At 35.8% G+C, this 18,955-nt stretch overlaps 1 protein-coding gene across 1 annotated transcript; it reads left to right on the forward strand.

The window, feature by feature from the left end:
* The first annotated feature begins 322 nt into the window (after positions 1 to 322).
* LOC120325459 (26S proteasome non-ATPase regulatory subunit 12-like) lies at positions 323 to 11,668 on the forward strand. Its single transcript, XM_078116699.1, has 11 exons — positions 323 to 522; positions 1,808 to 1,867; positions 2,220 to 2,348; positions 3,264 to 3,371; positions 3,963 to 4,067; positions 4,759 to 4,914; positions 5,831 to 5,965; positions 7,260 to 7,372; positions 8,476 to 8,650; positions 9,489 to 9,566; positions 10,462 to 11,668. Exons 1-11 carry the CDS (start codon positions 433 to 435, stop codon positions 10,669 to 10,671), a joined length of 1,359 nt encoding a protein of 452 aa, XP_077972825.1. The 5' UTR covers positions 323 to 432; the 3' UTR covers positions 10,672 to 11,668.
* The last annotated feature ends 7,287 nt before the right edge of the window (positions 11,669 to 18,955 follow it).

Below are 18,955 nucleotides of genomic sequence, written 5' to 3' on the forward strand. Positions count from 1 at the left end.
TTATAACACGAAACTTTGCTTATTTTGATGAGTTTTAAAAAAAATTGGCAGAAGATGTCGTTTTACCACTTTTTTATACTTGTGTTCAAAGTTGAATTTTACAATATTTAGAAAGTTTTGGTCTAATTATACATAAAATCCAATCTTGCGAGAGGCAAAGAATAGCTCAAAAATTAACAAATATATCTATTTAAAATATAGTTAGTCATTTTAAGCAGGCTTGTTTATATATTTACGTTAATATAAAAATTTAACCCGATATCACCATCCGCAATTTGTTGAGGGTTTCACTAGGTGGCGACATTTTTGCTTAGTAATACTGATAACATTACTCGGCATAATCTGAGTTGAGCGTTTTGTTGTAGTCTGCTGTTCTGCGCTTGAATACCATTGATAATTTCTCTTGTACAACGCGATTTTGGGAAATAAATAATGGCGTCCGAAGGTAAACTAGAGAAAATGGAAGTTGATTACTCAACAACGGTGGACAGGGTAATTCCAGAATGCCAACAAGTTGCAGCGGTGAGAACTGTTTTGCATTGTAGCAGAATTTAGGATTTTTTCGTTTTGTAATAGATTCCTGTGTTGCTATTTCATTATCCAGGTCTACTTTATTATAATTTACGAGCCATGTTCACAACCACTGTATTTCGTGCCAATCATCTTTTGTTTATTAATTATCACCAGGTAAGACGATTGCCTTACCGATATCAAACGGTAAAATCTTATCTAATCTTAAACCATTAGTGTTTTTGTGTTTCCTGATTCTATTCAGACCCCTTGGACAGTGGTTCTTAATGTATGGGTCGCGACCCAAACATGGGTCGCGGAAGGTTTAAGAATGGGTCGCGACAAGGTCGTCAATCTAAGAGGAGAAGGACGAACTTTCAGCTTTCCCAATGTTTCAATTTAGCTTCTAAACTCTGGTATTTAAAAATAATGAAATATAAAATTTCATTCACGGGGAGAACTGTCTTGAGCTCATTGTTACATCACAATTCTGATATGCCAGTCACGTGTATTATTTTTATGGTATCGGTAACCATGCACGTCGCTTGTCGTTGTGTTAACCGCGTGGAATGTCGTCGTAGTGGATTAAAATAACCAAAAATGGGTGTCTTTTTGGTAATGTAAATTGTAATAGACGACGCAATGAAAAAGCTCGCTTCTCGACATTGGATTATTCAATATCTAGAGAAAATGTGACTTCTCGAGGCACCATTTACTGCGAACGAAGCAGTGTGTGCACATTTGATGAGGAAAAAAGTTGTATATTGCGAGAGATACCGAAGGCCAGCTAGGATGTCATGTTTGCGACAGACAGCGGACACCTTTTCTGCAACAATTCGCGACAAGGCACTTGTGCGAGCGAGGATATTTGGCACTGACGGTTATCAAAACTAAGCTCGCAATTGCCTCGATACCCGTGACAACTTGCGTATTGCGTTAAGTAAAATAGAGCTGTGTATTGAAGATATAATGAAAAGGAAATTTCAGTTTCATCAATCTCACTGAGTCAATGGACTGTTTCTAATAAATAGTTGTCTGTATTTGAGTCAAACTGTACTAACATTAAAAACACATTTTGCGTTATTTAGGATTGGGTCGCGAGTATTCATAAAACTCAGATTTGGGTCGCGCTCGAAAAAGTTTAAGAACCACTGCCTTGGAACAATTCTTTCAGTAGTCGCATGTTTCTTTTGTATTATCTAGTTTCGGCCGTATTATTTGAAAAATGAGGTTTAGTAATTTTTGCCTTTTTACTTTAGCGATAGATATTTATTTAGACTACTATTCTGTATTTCAGGATGGAAAACTCAATGATGCCGTGGATAAATTATTGGCACTAGAAAAACAGACAAGATTGGTGAGTAGGTTAACGTTTGCCTAAACCTGTAAACCAACTTTTCTTCGTTCTTATATGACTGGAAAGAAATTATATATTGAAATCCGTCGATAATTCTGAATGCTCTTGAACTTTCCTTCACAGCTGTAATGTTTATGCAAATATGTCTGTATGTGTCATGATATTTATGTCTCCCCAGACCTCACAAAGTTCATTTTTCAAACTTGAAAATTATTCTGGGAAGTTGACTAAGATTTTGCAGCTCTTTTTTTCTGACTCTTTTCCATTTTGATCCTGAGGCAATTTTTTTGAGGCGTTCCAAAAATGATCATATACACAACAAATAGTTTTGTAATTTCGACTTTTTTTTAAGGCTGGTGATATGATCTCGACCGGGAAACTTCTTGTGACCATTGTGAAACTCTGCTTTGAAGCAAAAGAATGGGACATGCTCAACGATAATATTATTGTCATCACGAAGAAAAGAAGCCAACTCAAACAAGTATGTTTAGATGTTTTTGATAAATTTTTCTCTAGACAAGGCTTTGACCAGCACACATTTATGTATAAAGAATGAAAAAGACAAAATTCTTTTATAAGGGTAGGTTCAGCTCACTCAAGTTAATATACTTATATATTTATTTATATGCTCAAATGATTGCTGTTAAAAAAATATCAAATTGAAAGAAAAAATGACAATATCTTGTGATGATCGTCCGAAATAACTTCCTCCCTCACTTTCTATAATATCTACTATAGTTATGCACAAGTATTTGTACAGTTTTGATTAATTTATATTATATGTACATAAATAAGTATTATAGATATAGTAATAATGATAATAAACAACTAATAAATATAAATACTATAGCAAATACAAGGCTAAATTTCTCTCCAAGAAGAACAAAATTCTTCCAGGATTTCCCAGTTGGGCAACGTATGTTTCTAAACCTTAACTTTTTAAGTCTAGTTGAACATTTTTGAATCATAAATGACTTTTATTACTTATCGATCTTAAGGTTAGTAATATGTTGATAGGTATTTGTCTGTCTGTATGTCTGTTTGTCTGTATGTTAGATGCACGCGATATCTCACGAAAGCGAGGTTGAATCTGCTCCAAATTTTGCATGTGCATTCATCATAGCTCGGATCAGAAGCCTATTAATTTTGGATGGATTATGTCTTATAATTAGCGAGTTATTAAATAATTAGTGATGGGACACACAGTGTCACTATGGAGTAAGACCACTGTTTTTGGGGAACCCCTAACCTTCGATTGATAAGTCTTCGGTTTCTAACCGATATTCTAGTTTTCCTTCTTATTCAAGTTCTAATAAATAGTAATTCATTGCATATGTCTATGTATTTCATTATGTAAACATGTCGCCCCTTGTTAAAATTTACATTCGTTTTTCAGGCAGTTGCAAAGATGGTTCAAGAATGCTATAAATATGTTGATCAAACACCTGATATGGAAACTAAATTAAAATTGATTGATACATTGAGAACAGTAACTGAAGGAAAGGTAACAGATTTTGAATACTTTTTTATTACTATTGAAGTATTACGAGAAGTATTTGGTTTAGCTTATTATAAGAAATTTCTAACAGTGACAATTTTTACTCTCATAGAGCCACTAGTAGTTTTGTTCCTAGGATATTCACTTCAAGCAATTTGGCCTTAACAAAATAAAAGGAGTTAACTTGGGTAAAAATAAAATCACCTCTTTAAATCTGTTTATATTGAGTTGAGTTAGGTCGTCATCCTACCTTTAAACTTACCTATTGTAACCAAAGATAACAGAATAAAAACTTAGCGAAATAAAAAATTAGCTGTGTCTTTTTATTTGGGTAGCAAAGTATTGTAAATGTTAACTTGTCTAAAATGAATATTCATCAATTAGTTTTCCACAAGTTTTTAGTAGCTAACAAACTGATTCATTTGATTAAGTGAAATTGGCTGTGCATTCATATCTGAAGTAATGAACTCTTCGTTCTTTTTTTATTTTGTTTGAACTTTCGCAGTGTAATCAATGGCAAATGTGTTTACAATGCTTAGAGAGACGCTCCAACAGTCAAGCTGGCTGTTTTTTGAAACCTTATTTTTCAATTCTTAGATTTACGTTGAAATTGAAAGAGCAAGATTGACAAGAATTTTAGCAAAAATCAAAGAAGATCGAGGTGAAATTGCTGAAGCTGCAAGTATACTGCAGGAATTACAAGTAAGATAATTGCTGATATTTCAAATCCAGAACTTTATAGTGATGTTTTCAATTTAAATACATTTAAATATTATCAATTTATCGGTGCCTTTATCACACACTTTATAAATGTGTTATTTAATATTAATTTGAGATGAGCTTATTCCCCCGAAAAAAATATTCATTACAATTAAAAGAGAGGAACAAATTACACGAGCACTTTGCCATGACCCCTACGACGACCAGGGACGCAGTTTGATGATTCCTGGTTTAAAACACATGGTAAATGGGAATGAAGGTTCATTTCTTTTTAGTAGGCTGTGTATGCCATTGATAAAAAAGAGTCAAAATAAGGGCATTTCTTTTAAATCTTCTTTTTTAATTTTTGATTTCTTTCAAGGCAGACCTAAAAACTATCCTTTATATGGCCCTACTCATGTGACAGAAACAATATTATGAATAAATTTTTCTTTCATTTGTTGGAAATCATTCATTTTACTGTCATTTACTTTTTGTTAATATTTCACTTTTTACCTAAATTAGCCCTGAAGCATGACTCAGGTGATATAAATTACAAATCAAATTTGTTGGTTGAAACAATTTATTTCACTGTATTCTATCATTTTATCTTTATATTATTAATTAAAGTTTTATGTGAAATTTTTTTTTTTCAATAACTACAATACTTTATCTTTCGTTGTCCTAATCTTAGGTTGAAACATTTGGAAGTATGGAGCGTAAAGAAAAAGTTGAGTTCATACTTGAGCAGATGAGATTATGTCTTGCAAAGAAGGACTACATTCGAGCTCAAATCATCAGCAAAAAAATTAGCATCAAATATTTTGAATCTGAGGACGAAGAAATTCAAGTGAGACTCGCTGTTTTTGCAGCTCATATTTCCGGAAATTTTTTATATTATCCCCCATCTCTTTCACAGATATCCATGTAGTCAATTTAGATCTAACTTTGGCCAATTCCGGCCTGTTGGGTGATTCATTCTGACTTGCCTGAAAGTTTTGTTAGCGTCCTAATAAGGTCTTTTTAATGTTATTTTTTGTTTATAGCTCATGCACTCTTACCATTCTGTTCATAAAATGTAATATTTTACGTCACACTTATATGGCCAACTGGTCTGGCCGCTGGTCCAAAAATCTTGCTCACTTCTGATATAGATAGTTTGCCAAGGTCATCTGATCCCCGTTGCGGCAAGAAAGAAGCGTGAAACCAAGTTAATTGTGTGAGACTATCCAAGAATACACAATTAAATTATGTATGGATTCAGACTTTCATAAGTTCTATTTCAGCCAAACATATGTAAAACAGTATAGAATCGTTGCCATAGAGTCGGGCCTATGAATTTTTTTTATCACAAATTGATTCTTCACATTAATGTCATTTGTGTTGTTGTGTTCTAAATCCAGATGAAACATAATTCATCCTCGTTGGTTAGGCACATAAATTGATTTGCATTGGATGAGGGTCCGTAAAAAATGGGATTTGCAAACGGGTCTGCGGCCTAAAAAGTTTGGGAAACACTGCCGTAAAGTAACACTCTACCCACTAGGCCTGACATTAATAAACTACGCGTGCCAAATCCAGCCCGTTGGGTAATTCAATCTGTCCTGCCTGATGCTGCCACAACCAAACTAAAACCAAATTTTGATGTTTTAACTAAAAAATAGCTCAAGGAAATTGTTGAGATTGTGATTAAACTTAGTTTTGGCACGAGGCCCACACCTGCACTAGACAATCTACTAGTTTAATAAATTTCGTCCTTTTTTTAGAAACTGAAACTACGATACTACGAAATGATGATAGAACTGGACTTGTCAGAGAATTCCTATTTATCAACTTGCAAGCATTTTAAAGCTGTTTACGATACACCGCTCATTCAGAATGATCCGATGAAATGTCAACAGGTATATTTGCTTCATTTTTTTAATGGTTTATTTGATATTGGAAAGGGGGGGCTCCCGAAGTATGCGAACCAAGAGGGCGGACATCGGAATGTAATATGTGTACTAGGTTAGGGTTAGGCCATAATTTTAGGTATAAATACTACGGGAGGCTCTTGGCTAGTCTTAGAACTGATAATAGGACTAAAATAAGGAAAATTGGAAAAAAATTATCGCCTAACCCTAACCTGTTACCCATGTTACGTTTCGATGTCCGCCATCTTGGTTCGCATACTTCGGGAGCACCGAAAAGGGTCAGGGTAAGCAAATGGAACGGGAATCTTGGCAAACTTTTGCATGTAAAGGTTGTCTTGCAATTAGCAGGAATAGTGGTGAATAGATGGTCCCGATTGACATATGGTTTGGCTCCACCATTGAGGCTTATTGGGATGCTGTAAGCCAGGGCTACCCAACTATTTTTACCGAAGGTCTGCATACAAAACTTCAAAAATATTTAGGTCCATCCTTTCCAGGAATTATATTTCGGCATCCTTAAACACGCAATTCCTCGGCCGACTAATGATAAGATTGTTTGGTATGGCGTTATAGTCCTTTTCATATATATTTTAAATCTATAAAAGTGATTTCATAAAAGGAACCTTCAAAAGTGGGGCTAATGATCCAAAATAAGGATTTGTGCGCAGTCTGAATCGAATACCCGAAAGGTCCGATTTTGGACCGCGGTCCGCCAGTTGAGTAGCCCTGCCATAAGCAATGGCTGGTTTGAATTTGAATGCAAAAACTCCTTGCTTGAGATTCATGTGATATTGTAAACCAGGGATGGCGAACCTTTTTCAATCAATGGGTCAAAAAAATTTTTTCTATTGTCCAAGATTAGGGGTTTTGAAAATGACCACACCAGCCTGGAAATTAACAATTTGAATATCAGCGATCGCAGTCCTGATTACCCAACTGACGGTACATTAAAAGAGTTTAGTTATTGTTAGATTCGATCAAGGCTGGTTTTATCAATTTTTATCACTGATATATTAGCATTTTTCTATTATATTCGTGCCTTGGCGGGTCACGAATAAAACGCGGTGGGTCACATTGTGGTTCGCCATCCCTGTTGTAAACTATGCTTCGTCTGATCTCAATAGCGTCTTCAATATCTTGCATGCTTATTTGGAGCCCTCTGGCTTTCTCCCGAGCAAAAATACATTAAAAAAATATCTGCAATTACAATTTCCAGTTGACAATACTGACTGTTATTATGGAGTTTTTTTTTCAAACCATTTTCCTATTTTTTATTTCCCAGGCATTGAAGAGTGTTGTGCTGTATGTTATATTATCTCCATATGACAATGAACAATCAGATATGCTGGAAAGAACAAAACAAGAGAAAAAACTGGAAGAAATTCCCAAGTACAAGTAGGTTATATAGGACAGGATTTACATATTTATCCCGGGGAGAAGAAAGCTGATAGGACGGCTTAACCATATAGCAAATCACAGACTGGCGTCCGGTTATCAGTTCAAGTCGGGTATGGGATTAGTTAGTTATTTGTTCTAGGAAACATGGACTTGATGGTGGAGGAAGACGTAACCGACCAGCGGTAGCGTGAACCACCCTACGACGGCGAGGAGTCCAGCAATCCGCATGAATGAATAACCACCTCTCCATTCAAACAGTTTATTGGACACAAAGTGTATATATGATCATTTTGTTATTATGTTGTTAGTATTTTCCTTCTTCTTGTTTGTGAAAAAATCGCTATTCTCTTTGATTACTGGACCAATCGCTTTGAAATTTTCAATTGTTAAACACAATAGGAACTAATAATAAACAAAGACAAAGAAATTTTTAATTGAAACCACCTTGAAATCGCACGGAATTTTTTGGACATCCTATATATATATAAACAAGAAAAACAAAAGATAAGAGCTTGAACATGAAATCATAAGACCATGCCCAAATAGTCATGTTTTTTTACTGAAATGATATGATCAAAGTCAATATATGAGTTGATATTTAACTACAATATATTGATGGTAGCGTAGCTGCATGCTGCTTCTGAAACGCTTCGATGCGTATATCCGCTTGCGTAGATGTTTTGTCCGACCCATGGACGCAAGTCGTAGCTATAAGGAAAATTTGCTCGAGGTCGCTGATAGGGAAACGAGAATATCCGTCAGAGACCGAAGACTTATCGATCGAAAGTTAGGGGATCCCCCAAAACAGCACTCTTACTCCATAGTGACACCTTGTGTCACATCACTAATTAATTAATAACTTGCTAATTATACGACATAATTCATCCAAATGATACATATGATGAATGCACATGCAAAATCTGGCGCAGATTCAATCTCGCTTTCGTGAGATATTGCGTGCATCTAACAGACAAACAGACAAATATCTATCAACATACTTACCGATTAAAATCGATAAGTAACAACACGAACCTCGGACATCCTGTGAATTTTTTTGGACATCCTGTATATCACTAAATTGAACCTTTCTTTCACACCAGATCTCTTCTTCAATCATTTGTGTCTCAAGAAATCATGCAATCACAGCATGTTTGTGAAATGTATGAAAAAGAACTTCGTGATGGAAGCCCAGGTAGTCCATGTACTGATGTGTTCCTACATACTGATGATGGGAATACAAGATGGAAACATTTTGCAAACAGAGTAGTGGAACATGTAAGTTGAAGTTTATTAAATTTAAGGTGCTCCCGTAGTATGTGCACCAAGATGGCGGACACCTGAACATAGTATGTGTACCAAGTTAGGGTTAGGCCATAATTTTATTCCAATTTCTCTTATTTTAGTTCTGTTACAAGTTCGGGGACTAGACAAGAGACACCCGTAGTACTTGTACCTGAAATTATGGCCCAACCTGGTACACATACTACGTTCCGGTGTCCGCCATTTTGGTTAACATACTATGGGAGTACCAAATTTAAATACTTTTTTACTAGGAATTTTTACAGCTTATTCTGAAGAGGGTTCTAAACAAGCAGCGTCTGACTAGCCAATCTATTACAACCTCGAGTGATGTGGTTGGAGTGATGTTTGGAACCCTGTATATTTGTGGTGCCAACATTCATATAAATCGGTGGCTACTTAGACAGTGAGTGAAGACGTATAAACAGTTAAACACTCTAAACCAGAGGTTCTCAACCTTTTTCAGTTCGTGGACCAGTAAAATTTCAAAACAAATTTTGCGGGTCGGCTCCCCTAATTAACCGAAAATGTCATGAACACAAAACTTATTGAACATCTAACCAGTCAGGGCTTGAAATGGGCAGAGGACCTCTAACCAAGTTTAGTTGTTAGGTGAATACCGGTACTACGAATCAATAAGAGTTATAAAATCACAAAACTAATGGACATGCCGTCAATACTTTTGCAATTTGCTTATAATATATTTATATTGAAATATATTCGGCGGTTGAGAACCACTGCTCTAAACAATTTGTGATAAATTGGTACGCAATGCTGAACCAAGTAAAAAAGTAATTGTTAAATTTTTTTTCAGAATATTCGAATCCTGGCCAAATACTACACCAGGATTACTATGAAGAGAATGTCAGAACTTTTGACTCTTTCTGTGCAGGTAAGATGAATGCTGCTGTAACTCAGTGGCGGGCAGTTACCTTTCTGAGTGGGCCGGTCGGTTACAGATAATAGACTTGGTTGCTGGCTCAGTGCTCAAAACTTAATATGAAACTATGAAGAAAAAACAGTTCATTTACAAATAACTAGCATAACATCTAATGTACAACAAACAGTGAGTGTACCAAGTATCACAATTACATATACCAAATGGTACATTATATTAGGTGCAGATAATACATGTGGAATTACTGTCTATATTTTAGGCAACGATTCGTTATTTTCATCAAAATTTTTTCAATGCAAACTTATATTCAATAAAAACTATAGCTGAATTTTCTATGCGCACAAGTGGAACGGATGAAACACTTCGGTCTCTGATGCTCTAGATTTTATCTGAAACCGACTTGTGGGCATGGTGACCACTTCTCTACACAATGTGTAATAAATTGAGTTGACAATACCAATCCAAACTACTTCACTCGAGAAACCGATCCGCGTAGGACATAAATCACTCAGACTAAGGAATTTGAAAATATGGCTCTGGCTTCCTGACTTCAATGTTAAAATAAACATGCCAAACTCTGACTCCCGACTCCATAGACCTGGATTTACTGCCATGGAAAATCAGCACAAACTTTGCAAAAACCATCAAAAACGTGCAAATATCTTAAAAAATCACCAAAATCCTTGTCAAAACCATGAAAAGTCACCAAAAACGAGCAAAAAACCATATTAAATCACTAAAAATGCGCAAAAACCTCGAAAAATCACCAAAAATCTTGTAAAAAATTGAGCAAAAATCGTGAAAAACCACCAAAAACCTTGCAGTGCCAAAAATTCATATTGGACCTAATTGAAATATGTAATTTTTTTCAAACAAAACTTTTTTGCAGGAAGCTGAGGACTATCTTTCCAAGCTTGTAGTCAATAAAACAGTCTACGCCAAGATAGATCGTCTTGATGGTGTCGTCAATTTTGCACGACCGAAGGATCCAAGCGATGTACTAACAGAATGGTCACACAATGTTAATCAGCTCATGTCACTTGTAAATAAGACGACCCATCTTATATCAAAAGAAGAAATGGTGCATAGCTTGAAATAATTACTGGGACAGTAAAGGGCTAATTTTTATAGAATATTGAGAGAGAGTCTTGTAGATAGGATTAAACATTCTTCTTTGCTACATTTTCCATGTTTATTTTTCGGGTACTTCCGTTATGTGTGTACCAGGTTGGGGTTAGGCCATAATTTTATCCTAATTTTTCCTATTGTAGTTCTATTAAGAGTTCAGGGACTGTCTGCGATAGCCAAGTGGATATATAACCTACTCAATTTGATGTAAAATAGGCAAACAAAATTATTTACCTCCATATTGGTACACACACTTCTGGAGCGCCATTTTTTGTGTAGTCTCAAGAAGTCCCTGTATAGGAAATTTGTGGAAGAATTTTTTACTAAATAAAAATCCATGTTGCATGTTTCCAAGTTTATCCTATTTCCAAAATGCATACTGGCTGCTCATTCCAGTATATTATTTTTGGTGTAAGAATTTGTTCAATATTCAAATATTTGTGTTAAGTTCTCTCTTAAGAAGTCTGTGTACAAGAAAATTTGTTGGATGAATTCTTTTGTTCGAATCAAAATTCATGTTTGATGCTCCTAAGTTTATTCCCATTTCCAAAATGTATGCTTACAACTGTATTATTTTTGATGTAAGAATTTGTCCCATGTTCAATTATTTATATCAATTTTCCTCTAAGAAGTCTCTGATCTTGAGAATTCATTAGGTATAAACTTTGAGCGTTTCCAGAATTTCTCAAGAAGATTTTGTTATAATTTCGACATAACACTTATCTGGTATTCAATATTTGTATCAAATTCTCTCCCGGTAAAAAGTATTCGTTTCGTTTATATTCAAATTTTCATGTGAAGTATCCTCCTGAAAAAAAATTAGGCACATTTTCTCAACATTTTTTCGATAAAGTAACCAAACCCTAAGTTAATATTTCGATATGTTTGAGCCTCAGACTTGGTTCCAACTCCAGCAGCTTCTTTTCTAATTTCATTTAATATACTTGAAATATAAATTCACAAACTTTTGTGTTGTGTTTGCATTATTTGCAACCTAGGGCTGGATATTTTCGAATACTTGATGATTTCCGAATCGAATCTCGAATTCTTGGAAGATATTCGGTGCTCCTGAAGTATGCACACCAAGATGTCGCACAACCTTAATCCTAACAGGTGCACACATACTATGTTCAGGCTGTGCGCCATCTTGGTGCGCATACTTCAGGAGGTCCAGATATTCAATTGTATACATTTTTGACTTTTTAATCGTGATGGATCCTTCGGAAACATAAATTACTGAAAACTTAAAATTTGTCACTCAGACAGTTCGCCTAGCGGCCACACACAATAAGAAACGTGTTTCATCGGTAACTTGCCAGAAAGAAAGAGTCCATGTCAGAATTGCATTTAGCAAATATGGCTTCAAAAAAATTACTGTAAACCTAGAATTCGTCACGCAAGCATTTCGCAGAGCGTTTACAAACAGTTAGAAAAATGTTTCATCAATAACTTACTAGAAAGAGAGAGTCCCATATGACATAATTGCATTTTCCAAATTTGACAGATCCACCTCGACTTTTGGTGAACGAAATAAAGATGGTGGCAATTCAAAATTTTCGTCTGAAACCATTGAATAATTTACTATTTGATTCGAAATGCCCACTGACGGTGTCGAACAGTTAAGCGCTAGATTTTGTAGGGCATTTTGGCATAATGTGGAATCTACAGTGTGAAAATTCCATTAAGATTTTCAGCGTCGAATTTTCGGTTTTGGCTTCACGAGGCTGGACCACGACCCAAGCCATTTAGTTCGTACCTTGTAAGCACTCTGATTTTCCCCAACAGTCATAAAATTCTAATGCGACAGTTGAGAAGGCGACAACATGGGTAAAAATACATAATGATTTTGCTCTTGTCGTCGCTGCGTTAAATCTTTCGTCGTTTGTCCGGTGTCTTTAGTAATGAGATGGTAAGCTATATATAGCGGGAATTCTCTTCTCTTGCCTTTTCCGCGGCGCTGGGGTTGCCGCTAATTCGTTAAGTAATTTTCAAATCTAACTAGTTTTCTTTTTTTGGTGGACGAGCAGGCCTGCTATTCTTTCTTGCAAAATTAACAAAACAAAAAAATCATGCAGCTCTCCGTGAATAAAATCTTCATGTGTATCAAAGGGCAAAAATCTTCAACGCCGTACGATTAGTATACGCTAATTTGAATTAACCATATTAGATTTGTGCACTGATACGTATATTTTAATCTTATTGTGAAAATTGATTTATGTTTGATAACTCAAATATTTGCGTCTTGTTACGTTTCGATTCGGTAAATATGATTTCAATTCATACCTGCTGTCTGCTTCAATGAAATTGATTTGAATCGAGATTAACATGTGAGCAATAATTGAATTATGTATATTTTTTATAAAATAATCAATGTTCTCTGGCTTGCCATCAATAATCCTTTTCCAACCAACCGAGATAGAAGAAAAGCGCGTCTGTTTGCATTGGATATCTTCGACAGCAAAGTATGTTTATCAAGCGATTCTTTAAGATATTGTTAGATATTAGTGGCTACATTTATCTGGCTTTGTTTGGAGCAAAAGGCACGAGTAAGCGTCGTATTATGTCATTGTACATAAAAACATGCCCCCCCCCCCCCTGCCCAATTTTGGGCTGGCAATACTCTTGCCTCAAGTCCAGTCAATCATTGAGTTAAATCTTTTATGAGGTTAATGGATGAAGACTGTGAAGTATTTCATATAAATTTCATTCCGGGTCTTTGATAAATGAAGACTCGTGACTTTCCAGTGCTATTGATAACACCAACCGCCAGAAATAATTATCTTCTAGGGCTTGGTTATTCCCATACCAGAACTTTACCGGCATTCGACGTTACCACAGTTTGGGGTAGGCCATATCGTATCAACCATTCCCGGGATAAATCCCGAACCGCCAAAGAAACAGTCAGCATGTCAAAATAAAATTGCTTTTTATTCATACAGTCGAAAATAAGGGCGGATTATCTAGGCTAGCAGGCCGATATCTATAACTTTAAAGTCCATAGGGTCCTTAGCATTTAATAATGAACTATCGTTCTTTCCTAATTCGTTTATATTTTCCACAAATTATTCGAAATAAATTTTTAAAATTTAATTTTGTTTATTTTTTTATTCAGGTTTATTCTTGATCCAAATATTTATTCTTTTGTTTATATCAGGAATGTGCAACTTGAGGCCTGCGAGCCAAATGCGGCCCACAAGGGAAAAAATTTGCGGCTCGCGAAGAAGTGCCAATTTAGTTAAATCCATATTGGTACACACACTTCTCGAGCGCACTTTTATTCGTATATCGCGCCCTCCTGAATTAAATGTTGCACACCCTCTGGTTTATGTTATTAAAAAACATTTTCATGATACTCGAAATTTTCGTGGTTTTGCGGGGCTAAGATTTCTTTCAAACTGAAATAGAGGTTGAGAACTAATGGGCTGGTCAAGGGTGGGCAAGCTTCTTGGAGCAGGGTCCAGGAATTATGCCCATCTAGACTGGCGGGCCATGTAAGTGTGACGTTAAAGTAACATTTTATGAACGATATTTACAGTGTTACAAAAGCAAAAAACAGTAATCTTTGTGCCGAAACTAAATTTGATCGCAATCTCAACAAATTCCTTGAGTTATTTTTAACTAAAACATAAAGATTTGTTTTTAGTTTGGTTGTGGCAGCATCAGGCAGGCCATATTGAATTACCTAGCGGGCTGAATTTGCCCCGCAGCCGTTGTTTACTAATGTCAGGGCTAGATCGATATTTTTGATATTTTTACCATTGATCTGTGCCATGTGCTGGCAAGGTTAAGTACAATTCCAACGCCTTCTCAATTTAATTACCGTTAATGTTTAGCCTGTTGGGAGTTGTGGGATCCAATTTAAAAACAAATTATCTGATTAAAGGAATTCAACATCTGTCATGGTGTTTAGCCTTTTAGTTTTAGTTCATTAGAGCAGTAGCGTGCAACCTTTCATACACATGGGCTAGATACAAATAACCGGGTAAAACCGCGGGCCACAACTTTATTCAACATTGCCTTTCTGGTAGTTGTTAGCACAAAAATTTTGGTTATTAATCTTATGAGATTGATCTTTTAAAAACTCTGTTTGTTTCGCACAAGCTAGCTGTTAGGGAATTGTGAGATTGGAATTACTCGCACTTGCCAGATTAAACTAAATTAAAAACTTGTTTCGTGGACCGCACACCATTCAAAATTGGCAACCCCCCGCGGGCCGCAGATTTTTTTCTTGTGGGACGCATTTGGCCCGCGCGTCGCAGGTTGCACACCCCTGCATTAGAGCAGTGGTTCTTTACCTCTTCCGCTGATTTTCTCCAATTCGCCTATTTGGGGACTCTTTATTCCTTCCTCACTTTGTATAAAACCTACTTTATTTGTTTAAACTTTATTGGACCGTTTGCTAGTTTTATGCGTGCTTCGTACTTCCGCTTACGAACAGTGAAATTAGTGAAAACAGTGGAATGAAGTTTGCATAAATATAAATTATAGTAATATTGAAGAACTGAAGAATATTAGTAGAACTTCCCTCCTAGGGGGGAAACGTGGCATTGAAGCAAGTCGGTGAGCTGTTTGGTTAATGTATTTTGCCAGAACGATGATGGAACGAATTGAGAATTTGTGTTCGACAGTTTTATTTTTTATTATTATGAGAAATACAAAGCACTTTGCAAAATAGGATTTTGTGCTGAACTTTTGAAAACATGTCACTCAAATGTAATGAAAAAAATAACACTTCAAACTATTCTATTGTAGTAAAATTTCACACACTAAAACACGATATTTTATCAATTTGTCCTATTTTTTTTGTCATGGCATAAACAGCGGAGCGGGGTAAATAAATTGTGTAATGATTCTAAAGTTTTGCTGCAAACACAAATGTATTTCTGTAACTTTTCATTTGCGCGATGCCAGTTTTTTACAGACTGATATTTTAACTATGGCAAGAAAGGCGATTTTGTGTTCAACTAATAAAATTTAATTTATTTGTACTTAACTGCCTTGTGCCTGAGAATTCCACATTTAATTTCAGCTGAGATACCAGTCTCGGTCACTTTGCTATTCTATTATATATACTGCTCATTTTTATCGGCATGCAAATTAATTATTAACGTACTGAAATTAGTTGCTGAGATAGAAATAGAAAACCTAATTTTTAATCAATTTTTGTACTATAAGCTCGCAAATTGATCCGACGCGAAATGCAATCAAGAAAGAATTAACTCATATTGTATAAATTAACAGAAAAGAACTCTCGTGAAAGCAAGATATAAGTTATAATAAGGGGAGGAACGTATAAATAAAATTCAAATCCTATGAATAGTCGGGCCAGTTGCGCACAAAGGAATGCGTCGTCGAAAGAGGTTAGAATAAAATGATTTTTGATGGTGATTTTAGCCGATTCAGTTGTAAGAGCATTTTGAAATGGTGACCGTACATTTGAACCCAAGTACATTTGAACCCATGTGTATATCCGCGGGTTCAATCTATATGCAGGTGCTAAAACCCATGGGTTAGGTTAGTATGGGTTCAAATATCCGTAAATCAAAAAAATTTTCTGTAGGTGCAATAGTATGCAGGTGCAATTGTCGTGGGTTCAAATGTACGTGGGTTCAAATGTAATGGAGCATTTTAAAATATCACGATATGAGCTCTATCCATGTTTCTAAACGAGTAAAAGTATTGCGTTCAAATGTAATCAGGAAGGAACATCGTAGAATTAACTATGGTAATCTGTAATTGTATTATTTTGGGAGCAATAATCTTATTCTGTTTGAAGGGAGGGAGAGGTTTTGAGTGAAAGTTGTATGAAAAGGGTAAGGACATTTGAATGCTGGTCATATCATATGGATTGTTGTGCAAGTTGCATCCAAGAGAATGCGTTGTTAATTAATGTAAGAATAGAATAATCTTTGATGATTATTTTACCAGCTTGAGTTGTCAAAGCATTTTAACATTTTAAGACACGCGGAATAACCATGTTTTTTGACGAGAAAAAGTATTGCGATTTTATATTATTTTGATCGTCTTATTGAGATTGTTTGTGTGCCGACCTTGATGTTATATTATTAAAACGTGATTTCTGAATTTAATTCGAAGTCAAAACCAACCGGAATTTAGCTTTAAATTTGACAAATATCTCAAAATCATTTTCAAAAAATATTATACAACGAAAAATTGTAAGAAATTTGTTGATAATACCGCAGAAGTTTTTTCTGTGACTGAATAGTTACGTGACAACGAAATAAGAATTCAAAGATGTTGTTGTCAATTTTTGTACAAAAAGCTCGCGAATTTATCCGACGCGAAACGCAATCAGCAAAAAATAATCTCATATTGTATAAATAAACAAAAAAAAAGAATTAGCATTCAAATATGCTTTTTCATGGCGAAGTTACGGCCTACGACGTTGCTGTAGGTCGTGAGATCGCAACTTCCTTGTCGTAAAATCAATAAAATCTGGTTATTGTTCGTCGATATGGGAAGGTTATGGAGGTACGAATATTTCATAATGTGACAGAATTATGGAAAACCCGTTTTTGGATGTCAAGTCTGTTTGAAAATAGAAGTTAGTGGTAAATTGAATGCTGCCATTCAAAGTGCGCGACGTTAGTGGTAGTATGAACAGAAGGTACCTGTATATATGTGTGTGTGTACTTTAAAAGCCCATATCATTAGTAAATTAGATCAGCTTTTCTCAAACTATGTTCCGCGGAACACTGGTGTCCCGAGAGCTTCTTAGGAGCGTTCCGCGAAACAGGGATCGAAGTTGCGACTAAATTGGTCGCAACTATATTAAGTTTTAATTACATACTAGGTTTGAGTATATTTTACTGTTACAGTTTTTCCGTAGCCATACCTAACAAGGACCTCCTGTATGACAAGTAGTATTTTGTTATGGGTACTCCTGAAGTATGCCCACCAAGATGGCGCACAGCCTGAACTCAGGTTGTGTACAAAGTTACGGTTTAGGTTGTGCGACATTTTGGTGCGCATACTTCAGGAGTACCCCTAACAAAATACTACTTGTCTCGACTCGTTCGGGGCCAAGGAATGGAAAGATTTCCTAAAATTAATTTAAAAAAATTCGATATTGACAATATATGAGTACAGAGAATTATCGGTCCTCGTAACCAAATGTCCTTTCAATTCACCATATGTACCTTTCCCCGGGCATCGACTTCCTTGTTTACCTCATGACATTGACCAATCAGCAAGATGCAAAAAGTGACGTAACATCAAAAAAATTGTGGCCTATCCCCAACCCGGTACACATACTACGGGAGTAATGATTTTTGTATCCAGGTTGTATAATTAGTAGCGCCTTGAATCCCTCAATTGGGAAACAATGCGTCCAGTTCGCCCGATTTAGCATAAATTATTGACACAATAACGTCATTTGCTTTAACTAGCGTTCGTGCACAAATACTTTGTCAATTTTGGTAGCAGACATCCCATGGGACCATCACAGTGTTAGATAAAGACGGGCAATCATACACGGTCACAGATTGAGTTACGTACATCGGCCGTGCGTAAACAATCTAGAGAACCATATTTGGTTTGCAAAAGTCTGTGAGGAGAGACACAGCTACACAAAGAGCAATATACATAATTGACTCGGTTGTTTTAAGGTGAGAAATCCCAAAGGATTAATTGATTGAATTCGGAGAAGTTTGTATTCAATGAAAGAAGGCATTGTATGAGATAAAAGGAAAGTGTCTCATGCGTTCTGCGGATAACGCGCATATTTTGGTACTCCCGTAGTGTGTGTACCAAGTTATAATTTTATTCCGATTTTCCTTATTTTAGTTCTATTACCAGTTTGGGACTGTCTGTGTTATTCAAGTGAATATACCCGCTGTCCATCGGTTCCAGTCCATTTACACAACTTGATGTCAAGTAGGCAAACAAAATTAGTCGCCTCCATATTGGTACACACACTTCTGGAGCGCCATTTTTTCTACTTTAATTTTACAAAGAATTTGGTCAGTGTAATATCACGCACACTCAGTCAGACTCCGTTAGAAGCAAAGTAATGTACAATTGAATTATCAAGAGCTGCTAGAACTATGTAAAATTATTGACTTGTCGTACGCGCCGGTAATTGCGTTTGACGCAAGTCTTGAGGCAGTGCGAGTCGATACAATCAAGAAAGCAGCCTCGAGGAAAAGAGATGTTTAATTGATCAAACGATATCACACGCATTCAGTCAGAATTAAATTGGATTCACCTTTGAGCAAAGTCACGGGTAACAACTA

Source organism: Styela clava, chromosome 1, assembly GCF_964204865.1.
Source record: "Styela clava chromosome 1, kaStyClav1.hap1.2, whole genome shotgun sequence".
In the NCBI taxonomy this organism is placed as follows: Eukaryota; Metazoa; Chordata; class Ascidiacea; order Stolidobranchia; family Styelidae; genus Styela; species Styela clava.

Bases quoted from the DNA above. Each gene is read 5' to 3' on its own strand.
- LOC120325459 (XM_078116699.1), top strand. From the start codon at position 433: ATGGCGTCCGAAGGTAAACTAGAGAAAATGGAAGTTGATTACTCAACA. The intron at 3,372-3,962 runs GTAACAGATTTT...TTCAATTCTTAG, and splicing joins GAACAGTAACTGAAGGAAAG to ATTTACGTTGAAATTGAAAG. The intron at 5,966-7,259 runs GTATATTTGCTT...TTTATTTCCCAG, and splicing joins ATCCGATGAAATGTCAACAG to GCATTGAAGAGTGTTGTGCT.